A 13,752-nucleotide genomic window follows, 5' to 3' on the forward strand; every position below is an offset into this window, starting at 1 on the left:
GGGGCGCGCGCCTCAGCTAAGGGTTCGGTGAGGGGGAGGCCCCATCGAGCCAACCCGGGTCCCTAGCGCTGCCCTCAGCCCACCCCACGCGCCCAGCGCTGCGCTCTCCTCGGAGTCCGTGGCTGCAGCGCACTAGGCTGGGGCGAGAGGCGAGAGGGGTGGGCGGGCTGCTTGGTTGGCGTTGGCGCTCTGCAGTGCAGTGGAGTGTTAGCCCAGCTCCCTATATGGTCGGGGATTAGCTCGGCGCTGCTGAGGCTGAGCCAGGAGCCGGAGGAGGAGGAGGAGGAGGAAGAGAAGGAGGAGGGGGAGGAGAAGAAAGAGCGCAGCAGCAGTCGGCGCACGCCGAGCTGCTGTCGGGGGAAGCAGAGGCGCCGGAGGCTGGAGCATCGCTGACGCCTGGAGAGTCATGGCCGAAGGCGGAGAAGGAGGAGAGGATGAGATCCAGTTCCTGCGGACTGTGAGTCTCCGCGGTGGGGGAGAGGCGGCCGGCAGGTGGGGAGGAGCGCAGAGCCGGGCGAGGAGGGGCTGCGCTGCGCCGCGAGGCCGGGTGCCCAGCGCGCTCTCCGAGCTCGGGGGCTGCAGAGGCGGACCAGTCACCTACCCTCGGAGCGGCGAGGGGCTGCATGGGAAGGGGCAGCTTCTCCTGCCTTTCCTTCGTTCTCTACCGTCCCTCCCATCCCAGACCCCCACCCTGTACTGCTCGCTTTCCGGGCAACTCGCTACTTGGTCTGAAACCTTTGATGCCCAAACTTCAAGCTGGGATTGGCTCGTGGTTGCCCTGACCTAGAAGATCAGAGGTACCCCAGAGTCGGCCCTGGTCACCTCCACACTCTACCCCAGCCCCCTTCCTTGGAGGCACCCGCACGCAGTGGGGAACTGCAAGGAAGGAGCCTGAGGGACAGGGGCAGGGGCGAGAGTGGGTAGTTGGGTCGCGAAGCGGGCTCAGGTGCTTGGTCCCAGTCCTAGGAGCTCTCTGAAGGAAATTTATAAATTCATCCATCGCTGCCCCTCTCTTGTTATGCCTCAAACCGGCAAGTGCTGCTAGAACCTTATTTGACCGACCGCCCAGTGTGCAAGAGCCTTGGCCTCTGTTCCCCGCCCGCCAGCCCCGCAGGATGGGAAACCCCGGTCTACAGCTCCGCGTCACTCAGGTCCTCTCCCTGGCACTGGAGGGCAATGCTCCGCCCCAGAATTGGGGGCGGGGGGCGAAATCTCTTGCAGCCTATCAACCTTGTCCCTTAGGGATTAATATAAAGACTTTCAAGGTGGACGACCACCCAGAGGGATGGGGGGCATTGGGACGCTTCCTAGAGCTGATTTCAGCCTCGTGACCTTGAGCTTGTCACATAATCTAACCTACCTAGCCTCAGTTTCCTCATGTGTAATATGGAGAAAACATAACTGGCATTTTAGGGGTGATAATAGTTAAATAGTGAACATTATGTTTTTTAAACTGTAAATTGTTTTATAAGTACTAGGTAATTTTATATGAGCTGTTTAGCTCTCATGAATTAGAATGAAATTCTCTCCCTCTCTCAAGTTCACCCTTCTCTCTTTTGACCTGGTCATTCAAGATCACAACTTAGAGCTCTTGTCTATCTTTTGGAACATGCCCTTATTGAAGTGATTACTTTCAGTTCCCTTCAGTTTTTCTCCCAAACATGGTTCCTTTGTCAAGGCTGGGGCTTGGGTCTTATTGGGGGAGATTGTGAAGGACCCTTTACTCTCCTAATATTACTTAAAGGCCAGAGAATTCATCACTTCCTCCTAGGTCTGATCTACAAATGTAGTCTCCATCCTCATCTCTTACACTGCACACAAAATGGTCCTACACTCACAACTCATTACAACCAAAAAAAAAAAAAAGGTACAAAGCAGCCTATACCTCCCAGAGCCCTGTGGAATCCTTTGGCTCTTCCTCCAACAGGTGTCCTCAGTATTGAATGGGTGGCTGTTCCCTTCCTGCTTTGTCCCTCCTCAGTGAATTTTTTCTACTTATTTGCCATCTTCCGGGCACCAATGATGAAGAAATTCGGACAGATTGGAGGGCATCTTGGAATAGATATCCCAGAGAGTTTAGACTTAGAAACCTGGTGGTTTTCCTGAGATCTGCATCTTCACCTGATTTTCTGGGCATCTGTGGCCATCTTCCCTCTCCATTGGAAGTGTAAATGTTTTTTGTATACCTGTAGCCATGGCTTTTTGTAGCTGTGGTTCTTAAACTTTGTGTCGGGTGCTTCTGGCCCCAAAGATCTGAGCAGATGAACCTCTTTTAAAGCCCATTTAGGACCCCTTGTGAGATTCAAGGACCCATGTTAAGAACTCTATTGCAGAATGCTGTGGGATAGCTAAAGCAACCATGGGGTCAGTGACTTCATATGTGTCATTATTGATTCTTTTCTTTCTTGTAATTGCCTGAAGGGTGTGTGTGTGTGTGTGTCTGTGTGTGTGTGTGTTTTGATGTATTTCTCAGTTCTATACCCTATGCAATAGTTTAACTTCCTCATCTTTGGTGTACTAGGGAGAAAATAGGGGATGAAACTAAAGCATAGGCAATCAAATGACTTGGCTAGGTTGCCCAGAAAGTTTCTGATAATTGTCCTTATGTAATGTTAATTAAACCCCCCACTGGAGTCTGGCAGTGAGCAGTACTCCAGAGGTTATAGTCTTAAGAATATACTGAGAACTGCAGCTTTCTGAACTTGACTCTCTTTCTGAACTTGACTCATCTATGAATTAGACAAAATGATTTATCGGAATTTTATTATCATAAGCTTTCAAACTGCAAAGAATTTTGATGCCATCTTGCTGCTTTTAAGGGAGCCAGGAATCACTGGGTTATGCTAGCAGTGGGATTTTCTCACCTGTGACTATGCCTGGGTTAGAAAAGGTGTTTCATTTTGAATTTACTTACCTCTATTTGGAGTTTCTTTCTTTTTCCCAAACAACATCTTCTAAAGCATTTTGGCCATATATGAGTCATATAATGCTTCCTCATCCTAGCATTGTCCTGGACCAGAAGCTGGCTATTTGACAATGGAATAAAATTATATCTTTGCAGCAGTGAACTTTACAGGATTGCTATCCCTAAAAGCGGAGGCTTTTAAAAACCTACTTAAAAAAAAAATGGGCCACAAAACATCATTGTGTCAAGGATTCTAATCAAATTTTTGGTGACTATGGTATCAGGTGTATAATGATAGTGCCCCACAAATGAAAGCAGCTAGAATTATTGATGGCAAGCATTGAGAAATACTGCAGTAATCACTGTAGGTACATGTGGTGTGGCTGGAGACACTTCCTAGGTGGTGGTGTTCATCTTGGTTATATTCTTTGATAGGTTGGAAGCCCACTGTCTCCAAAGCAGGGGGCAGGCCCCAAACAAGTGGCTTGGAAGCATAAGCATATTTGTACCCCAAACCTTAGGAAGGTGGTAGAAAACTGCAACCCTCTTCTGGCCTTCTGAAATCACTAACAGTCTTGATTGCCAAGGAGAGAGTCAGACAGAAGGATAGATGGAAGAATCATCTTTAAGAAAGAACTGTCCCTCCTGCTGCTGTTGGCAGTGGCATCATCCTGCCTTCCAATTGCTCTTGCTGACGTAGCCAGTGTCACTGACATGGCTCCAAAGCTGCTCAGAAGCAGATAAACCTGCCAGCCACTGATCTGAAAGCAAGAAGTTATGGTGAGAAGAGCGACAATTATCCTATCTTCAGACAGGCTGTGGCGTGCCTGGCACCACACCCTGCTTTTGGAGTTGACAGGGAGATGTTATCCCCCCCATGTTTCCCCTTAGACTACAGTATCCATTTACAAAACAAAACTCCAAGCCTTTGCTGATTTTTCTGAGACACCCCAGTCTTCTCCTTGCCAACCCCCTTTCCACAAAGGTAATTACAACAACCCAGAGTGAGATAGACATTTGTTTCTGTAAGTTTCAATTAAAGATTGGTCCTAGATGGCCCAATTTAGCCCTCTCTGTAGAAAGTTGTTCTCCGTCACCTATATTTTCAGATCTTGTGGAACAAGAGAAGGTGCTTGAGCTGAAAGTCAAGGACTATTCCCCTTATCTGGGATTCCTGCCTTCAGGGCACCTCAGACAAACCCCTGAATTTGAGCTGGGGCACTACTGTAAGCTCATGTCCTTTTAGAGCACCTTGTCCCAGGTTGGAGTGACAATGAACTTTTACTTGGTGGTTTATAGATTCCTGCTTGCTTCTCCTCTCAGCAGAGTCCATTTACGTAACAGCAGTGTGGTGCCTGCACTTTGTAGCTTTTCCACAGGGAGCTAAGAGGGAGGGGAGGGCAAGAGTGACTTGTTTCCCTAGGCACAGCGGTTCAGGGTGCTGGTGAGTAGTAATGGAGGAAGTGCCGGAATGCTGACCCTGTCACCCAGGTGTGCTCAGCCAAGCTGAGCACGGGCTCTCTTGCTGAATTAGTTTTAATGGTTAAAATGACTAAACTGAGAATATTCGCACTGTCTGGGCCTCCCAAGGTCACTTCAGGACTTCCCACCTTTACTGTCTCTACTCCTTTGGTTTCTCAGAGCTGATCTGGTTTAAGACCCATATCAGTGGTGCACCTACTGCACCAAGAGAAGCTGAGTCCTTTTTCCAAAGAAGTGAAGTTGACTGGGAAAGTCTGCAACCGCCATGGGAGTGGTGGCTCATACTTGCCAAGGCCTGGTTTCCAGGACCAGGACTGTCTTAAGGATTTGAAAATGCTGAGCTCATCCTGGGGAAGGAAGTGATGATGGCTAGAAGCTTGGGAATATTTGGAATGTGCTGTGACCCACTATAAAAGGAGTGAGACCCGCCTCAAGTCTGCAATTGAAAGACATGTGGCTGATGCCCCTGCATATTTTTTCTTATGCTAACATGATTATTAAGCAACGAAGAGCATAGTTAAGTGAAATGCTTTTAAAACGATTTTTAATTTCTTTTCTAATGTTAGTTTAAAGGAAAGACACATCTCTCTAGATCCTTGGGGCCGATCTGTGGGGATGGGTGTGGGGATGTTGGAAAAGTGTAGGAGGAATTTATCTGGACAACAAAAATCCCTGATGATTATGTTTAAAGGATTTGTATTTTAACATGTTTTATAATATATATATTTATTTGCCTCTTTGCTTGTTTTGTGATCATTTATTTTCTCTCCTTGGGAAGGACTTTTTATTTCTTACTTTGATTTTGTCTTTATATTACTACTTAAATAATTAGAAAAGCCACTGATTCCATCGTTTTCTGATTGACTTGGCATCCTTCTGACTGATTTGTATTAATCTCTTGTGTAAGGCTAGGAGGCCTTGTGTCTGAAGAATGCAATACTGTATGTAGCTCATTTCCCTCAATTCCACATCAATATAAACCCTTCTAAATTAGCTCCATCCTTAAAGCTGCCCTTAATGCAAGATTTATCCAGTAGGAGAAGATTCCTGAATAAGATATTTGAATTTAGAGGAATTCTTATTTCTAGCACTAGCTCACTATGACCTTGAACAAGTCACTTAAGAAAATCGAGATTTTGTTTCTACTTCTGCATATAGAGAGACCCTACCTTAAGTGTCACGAGAGGCAACAGTAATTCCAAAAATGCCCCAAATGAGAGAAGAAGGTGTGTTTCACAGAGTATTGTCATTGTGTCTGTGTCTGCATAGGAAAACGACCCTGCTTATGATTGTCTCTTGTTGCAAAAGCACCGCAGTTGCCCCTGTCCCTAACATCATCTCCATCCAGTGTTGGTCTCATCCCAGTACCTCAGGGCCACTTTTCTCAAGCGATTAGTATAGAGGACATGAGAATGAAAGTCGGCCAGTGTGATGGTCTTCAGACAGGCAGGTGGGCTCCCAGGATTCCAGCCTCTAACAGAATATTTAGTTATTTTCTGTCTTCCCAGAAAATTGCCAGAGCTACTGTTTCCCAAAGGATCACCTTTTCTTATTGAATCCCATAGCTCTTCCTTTCAAAGCTATCCCTCCTGTTCCCCCTCCACTCTCTTTATGAGCCCATTCTTCCTTTTCTTTAGAGCATTGGCAACCAGCTTCCTTATAAAACCAACCAGCTTTTCCTCCCAGGGATTTCATTGCTTTACTTGCATCTGCTCAGGGAGTGGGGCCTTTGAAAAGCTCTTTTGGCTGCACCTGGATGAAGCAGATGCTTCTGTGGTGGGGAACTCAGCCTGCACTGAGGCTGCAGGAGGTGGTCTCCGGGGAGCCCGGTTGGGTCTTCCATGCCTCAGGCTGGTGTCCTCTTGGCCAGTCTCTCGTTTGGGGTATTTTAGGGACAAAGACATTTCCAGCCACTGCAGTTTCCCTTGGTTCAGTGAGTTTTACCATCATAGCACCTCTTCAGTGCAGAGCCAGGGAAGAAAAAGTGCTGGCACCTCAACCCTGATCCTGCCACAGGGATGAGTCTCCTGAGGTGCCAGGATGATTTTTTTTCTTCTCCATAGGTCATATCTGATTTCAGGTTGCTAGAAAACAAAGTTCGGGCCAGTTCTGAGACTGACGATACAGTATTCCAAGACAAAGGAGCTGTATCTCCTGTCCTTCCATGCAGTTTTTCCCTTCTCTAGCTCAGAGTGTATTGCTGACTCCACAGTCATATACAGGGCTAGTGTCCTTTAATAGATACAACTCACCAATAAGAGGCATGAGATACCAGACCCTCTTTTTTCACTTTCCATCTTCCCGGACAGTGAAGTCCACATTGATTCCAAGTCTCTCAGGCCTTACACAGGCTTGTCTTTAGGAAGTCTGGTTATCACTGCATTCCATGCCCAAGAAGAAGAAAAATCAACACTCTGTTCTAAAACCAGAGTACAATGAGATTCAGAAATTACACTCAACATGAGCCCTTCCCTCTGGGGTGACAGCTGCTTGCTGCTGCTTGCTTTAGAGTGCAAAGGAGGCAGAAGAGAGCTCTGGAGACAGCGCTGTTGCCGCTGATGCAGAATCTTGCAGGTCACCAACAGTTTTTGTACTGAGGTCAGTGTATATATGGTTTTGTGCTGTGGGAATCAGCCACTGATGAGCAGATAGGACAGCTGTGTGGAAAATGCAGAAATGAAAGTCTGGTTTGGTGTCAGTGTCAACATGGGTAAAAAGTATATCTTTTTCCTTGGTCTGCCTTTGGAAGAGGCATTGCTTCAAGAAATCCCCTCTACTGAAAAAAAACAAACTGTAAAATTGTTAACTTAGCAGGAACCATTAATGATTAGCATCATTAACAGCTGAGTACAGCCAGTTCCGAAAGGAACGGGAATTGAACCAGAGGAAGATGGAAGTACTTTAGAGCATTGCCGAGAGGGACAAGCTTGAAGGTGCACTACATTGGTTCTTGGAGAACCCTGAGTAGGAGCAGAAGCACTAGGGACCAGGAGTGTGGCTGAGGGTGGGAGTATAGAGACTTCATCTTTTTTTTTTAGATCTTTGAGTAGAGGAAAGGAAGCTTGAACTACCTGGACGCATTCTTTGTAGCCAGGACTGATGCTAATATGTACTTTCTTTTAGACAGTTCAAAAACAGAGACAGCATTGAAGAAAAAGAGTATCTCTGCTTTTTATAAGATGAGGTATCTCTATATCAAAGTGAGAACTAAGATGTTATTTTCTTGAAGTAGAAAAGTGTTCAACTGATAAAACCCTATTATTAGTTATCCTAACTTTATTAATGTATTTCTCCAAGTAAATAAATGCCCCAGAGTCCCTGGAACCAACTCAGAAAAATTCCAGTAGAAAACAAGGAGAGTGCTGAGGGGAGCTCCTGTCTCCCAACAGAGTAAGCAGGAAAAGCTCTTCCTGGAAGGTAAAAGTCCTTGTACCCCATCAGTGACGAGGCTTGGCACCACCTCTCTGACAATTTCACAGTCGAGTTCTCTAATGGGCCTAAGCAGAGAGAACTAGTCAGTGGGGCTACAGGAAGAAATGGAAACTTTTCCATCAATGGCACATAAATGTCCACAGTATAAGAAGTATTGGTTGGAACTGCTGTGCTCTATGCCATGGACCAGATCCAGACTGTAAATAACACTAGGACAACAGCAAAGATCCAGTTGTCGACAACACCACATTGATCCAAGAGCTGAATCCAACAGATCAGGTGGAAATAGGGTGACCAGGATGAGATTGAGCCTCTCATGAGTCCCTCATCTCAGCCACCAGGACACATGGCTATGGTTCTGAGCATTCTCATGCTTCACCTCCAGTCATCCTCTTTTGTCCAGGCTGACTTGAAGATGAGAAAGGTCCAGACATGAGGCTAAGCAAATTTCATCTCTGCAAGAGGCATTTTAGGAAAGAAAATGGAACACACCAGTCAAATGGATAAAGTCAGAGCTAAAGCATTTGTTGTAATTCTGCAGTATTTCTAGTGCCAGACACCTGTAGGACTGTCTGCCTTTTCCTCAGTTTTAGTTCACCCATTTATAAAGGCATGGAAATGATGCTTCCATTTCAGGGATGCCTGGAAGGGACTCCAAGTCTCCTCCAGGAGAACTAGATATTATATACATGGAAGGAGTGACTTGGACTAATAGTTGCCTGATTGCCTTAAAAAGTCCTGTTATGATTTAGATATGAGCTGTCTCCCAAAAGCTCATGTGTAAGACAATACAAGAATGTTCAGAGGTGAAATTATTAAATTATGAGAGCTGGTAACCTAATTGGTGGGTTAATCCACTGATATGGATTAACTGGGTAGTTACCATAGGCAGGTAGGATGTGGATTTAGGAGGTAGGTCACTGAGGGCTTGTCTTTGGGATTTATATTTTGTCCCTCGTAAGCAGTACTCTCTCTCTGCTTCCTGGTTGCCATGTCCTGAGCTGCTTTCTTCCACTATGTCCTTCTGACATGATGTTCTCCCTCACCTTGGGCCTAGAGCTATGGAGTCAGCCAACCATGGAGTGAACCTCTGAAACCATGAGCCAAAATAAACTTTTCCTCCTCTAATTGTTCTTGTCAGGACTTTGGTCACGACAAAAAGCTGACTAAAACAGGTTCCTAACACCCTAAGGCATGAGTCATATATTACAAATATCAAAAAAAAAAAAAATAGGGGTCTTAAATTTGGTCTGTTCCAAGTAGATTTAAGCGATTCCTCCTGTAGATTGAAGGAATCACAAACTTAAACACTTTAGGATATCAAGCAGGTAGCTAAATATGTGAACCAGCCTTTATTTGCAAAGAGAGGTAGCCCTGTTCTACACATTCAAATAAAAAATTCTCAGCACTGCCAGTCCAGCTAAACACATCTGCAGCAGGATTCTGAGCTGCCTGGCAGTTTGCAGCTGCGGCTGAACACTCAGAATCTGTTTGAATGAATGCATTCCCTAAAATGCATGAATATTTTTTATGATTAGGATCAGCTTCACAATGCCCATTAAGGTCCTTGGATGAAAATGTCAACATAAAAGACAATGTATCACGTATCACAGTGTATAAAAGAGGGATTGGCAGACAGATTAATAGGTTTAATAAATGATAGTCATTTCATCAAAATGAATTCAGATTTTTCTACTCTTAAACATCCTTTAAAATTGTCCTGTAGCTAAAGACATCATGAAATTTTGAGTAAGCAGGGTATCCATTCAACATTTATTGACCAACTACTACTCTCCACCTGGCCCCAAACAAGTTTTTTGGGTACATAGATGAACAGGACATCTTAATGTTAGATACTTCTGGTAGCTCAGGGTTAAGAGAAAGCTCGTTCTTTTTTTGAATTAATAAGGACATCAGTCACTCCAGAGGAATTTATAATAATTAGCTTTTTCAAGCTTCCATGATAAAAACAGTTTCTTGTTAAAATGTATGACCTTGGGGAAGTTTCTTTAACTCTGTACCTGTTTCCTCATGTGTTAAATGAAAGTAATAACAATGCCTGTTGCAAAAGGTTCTTATGAGGATTAAATGAGTTAATCCATGTAAGGTGATTGGAACACTGCCCAGCAGACAGTAAGTCCTCAATAAATATTAGTTATTAATATTGTCTCAACAAACAATGTAAACATTGATGTTAGTCCTACTAGCTATTACAAATGTCATTGCTCATTCATTTTATACTTAGAAAATATGAAAGGACAATCCCCTGTGATTATTCCCTAGTCTTGATTCCTGATATTCTGCTTAAGTATAAATATAAGCAGGTCTTGTGAATGGAAGTGAGCCTGAATTGTTTGGGGCCTCAGGAGTACAGACTGGCAGAACAGTTCTCAGAAGGTCTACTTTGCAAAAGCCAAACGGCCTCCCTGATAGCAAGTTGTAATTACCCATATCAAAGAATGGGCAACATGATTTGAAGAATCCTCAACCACAAAAATCTCATTGTCTTGTTTGGGAAGGTTTGTTTTATTTTGTTTGTTGCTTGTCTAGCCTATATTTTAAGTGTAGAAATTTGCCTCTGTGGGATTTCCAACAACACAAGATCGTCCTACCATAAGGATCTGGCCATTCACCTTCTCTGATCCCTTCTCTTGTCTAAGAACACAAAGAATGAACCTAAATTGAAGTTTGATTCTTGTGTCCTCTACTGCCCTCCCATGAGGAGCCCTGCTGGGGGCAGTGGTCTGAACCTCTGATTCATGCTCCCTCCTCTACATCAAACATGATTCTCATCTTTGTCCTCTCTGCTTTCCATGGAACTAAGGTGGATAATGTTGATTATTTAACCATGTTAAGAATTCTTCCTTCCCTGAATGGAGTAGATGTTTCCTACACTCCTTTAGGACAGACCGGTACATAGGAAGTCTAAGCATGTGGGCAGGCTGATGGAGCCTTGTTTTTATTAGGTTAGAGCCCCCTAATTGTCTCTTTATTTTACTCATAAAGCTGGCCCCAACAACTAGAAGCTTAATCAGGCTAAGTAGATGGGAAATTTAATTTTAAAAAATTATAGCATCATTTCTTCAAATAACAGAGAATGGGTAGGTTTTTTTTTATTTCCTTAATGAAAGGAGACTTCTTTTTTTTGTAAAAGTAAGTTATTTTATTAAAAAGAAACATTTACAAAATTTTATGCATGTACATATTCTCTGATGACATATTCTATACTGCTCATGTTCAAAATTATATGTTTGCTCAAGTCCACATACTACAATATTTCACATTAGATTGGGTAGAGAGAGGTGATGGGAGAGGAGGGGAGGGGAAGTGGGTATAGGAAGGGCAGCAGAATAAAATAGACACTAGTATTGCTGTATAAATGTGGCTGTGTAACCAATGTGATTCTGCAACCTATACACTTGGAAAAATGAGAAATTATACCCCATTTGATTCAAATGTATGATTGTCAAGATCATTGTATTGTCATGAGCAACTAATTAAAAAAAAAAGAATTTCCAACCTCCAAAACTGTGAGAAAGGAGACTTCTTATGGTACTGAATCTGGGTGTTTCATAAGTATCAATAACTTTCACTTGAGTTGTGAATAGAAAAGCAAACTACATGGATGAGCTATTTTACCTATTCTAGCCTCAGTTTACTAATCTACAGAATGGTGAAAATTATAATTAACTCACAGTGAGGTGTCAGAATGAAGTGAATGGATTCTAAGATTATGCAGACCCTATTTTATGAGTGTGCTACCTGTTTCCTCCCAATATCTGGTGATAAATGGCATTTGCATATATTGTCAGAGGATACTGTATAAAGTATTAAATACTATAGAGATGTCACACATTCATTGCTCCAGTTTCAAACATTCATTACTACCCCCAAATTCATTTGTTGGAAACTTAATCCCCAAATTTATATGTTGATGGTATTTGGTGGGGAGCCTTTTGGAGGTAATTATGGTTAGATGAGGTCATGAGGTTCGAGTCCTCATAATTAGATTACTGACTTAAGAAGAAGAAGAGGAAGAAAGATAGAGTTTAAATGCTCCCTCTCTGACCTGTGAGTGCTCACTTACCTCTTTGCAATCTTATAAAACAGCACAAAGACTCTCTCTAGAAGCTACTATCACAATCTGGGAACTTCTATCCTCTAGAACTGTGGGCCAAATCGGTGTCTATTGTTGATAATTTAGCCAGTCTATGGTATACTTTTAAAGTAGCAGAAAACAAACTAAGATGTATTTTAGCACTTGGTAAATTGATATCTGATTACATATGTATAGAACTCAGTATTCTAATTAAATAGATTTTTAGATCAAAGTTATTCTGACATTTATTTTTATACACAAATATTGTACTGGCTCATAATTAGGCAGGATTGTACACAATTCCCATGAATGACTATAATTAGTATAAGTTTTGCCTAGCCAGAACATTGATTTTTTTTTTCATTGACTGTCCTATTTCTTTCTCTCCTATTACAAATTTTAAAGTTGATGGTTTCTCTGGTGCCACATTGCCATTTTCAGATCACTGTTGTATCTATATCAGTACAGCTTTCACATGCAGTCTCTAAAATGAATGGTAAAGAACATAAGGTAAGATAGACCCAAACTTGAATTCTGGATTTGTTACTTACCTGATCTCTAAAAATTTTTCATGCTTACAGAGCTGTAATGAGCAGCACAGGACCTGGCTCATTCTATGCATACATTGCCTTTTGCGCTACCATATATGATGTGGTACATAATACACACTTTAGTGGTAGATCCTACACCCAGTGCCTGGGGATTCCTTTGCCAGGATGCAGAACCCATGCTCCACCCAGGTTTTTATGAACCACTTGGGATCCTGAAGCAGCTGTTCTTCAATGGTATGGGACTGTTTGGGGGGCAGAAGATGTGCTAAAATTGTTTGTTTACTATGATTTCTAACTCAATTAATTGGGAACAAAATCTAAATAACTCTCCCACCTGCACCCTGGAAGACTTAGCTAAATAAAAACCTGCTCATGTATGTATATTTGTGCTTGATTTCATGAATATACGAAGGTTGTGGTCCCAAGTCACACTTTTAATAAGCAACAGAAACCTGTGCTTGACTTTCAGCTATTTGGTAGGTGATGACAAATATTTGGACTTGTCCCCAGGCCTTGTTTGAGTCTCTGGCTGTGCTAAGGCCCTGCTGGTTCACATCTTAGTGAGGCCTCCAGAATACACAAAAGAGGTCAAATAGATCACAAGGCCAAAGAGGCTCCTAGATCTTGTCTATAAATTGCCTAGATTAAATGAAAATTTAAAAGCATGTTGATTGTGGTTTTAGAGTAAAGAAGATTTAATGCTAACCCCTCTGTAATCCATAGGTTAGGTATAATGTATTATTGAATATAATGAGGTATTTTTTCAGTGTCTACTAAGCTAAGACAAAATTAATACCTTTCTAAAGAGCTTTAAGACATTTACAGCTAGGTAAAGAGCCCCGGCAATCATTTGTTAATTTATTCAACAAACATTTGTGGAGTACTTACTATGTAAAAGGCATGTTTAGGGATTGAGGAAAATTTAAAGTTGAGCAAGACACATAATCCTATTCTCAAGGATCTAAAGTGTAGTCAGAGTTAGACATCTAAAGAACCAATGATAAAGCAGCACAAAATGTGTTAAATAAATGTAAAAGATTTCCGCCCCCCACTACTCAGAATTGTACCTAGGGGTGCTCTACCACTGAGTCACATCCCTAGCCCTTTGTATTTTTTATTTTGAGACAGGGTCTCACTAAGTTGCCTAGGGCCTTGCTATGTTGCCACAGCTGACCTTGAACTTGCAATTCTTCTGCCTCAGCCTCCAGGTAAACATAAAAGTTATATACCATAGAAGGAATAGTTAGGTCACTAGGGAGTCAGGAAAGATTTGAAAAGAGGCA

At 42.8% G+C, this 13,752-nt stretch overlaps 1 protein-coding gene across 1 annotated transcript in view; it reads left to right on the top strand.

Moving 5' to 3' along the window:
• Nucleotides 1-322: 322 nt before the first annotated feature.
• Nucleotides 323-13,752, top strand: part of RYR3 (ryanodine receptor 3) — a 518,939-nt gene continuing 505,509 nt past the window's right edge. The window contains exon 1 of the mRNA XM_081292880.1: nt 323-457. Within this exon, the coding sequence (XP_081149006.1) occupies nt 407-457 (51 nt within the window). The 5' untranslated portion in view covers nt 323-406. The remainder of the gene's footprint in view (nt 458-13,752) is intronic.

Source organism: Spermophilus citellus (genome assembly GCF_964194105.1).
Source record: "Spermophilus citellus genome assembly, chromosome: 4".
Lineage (NCBI taxonomy): Eukaryota > Metazoa > Chordata > Mammalia > Rodentia > Sciuridae > Spermophilus > Spermophilus citellus.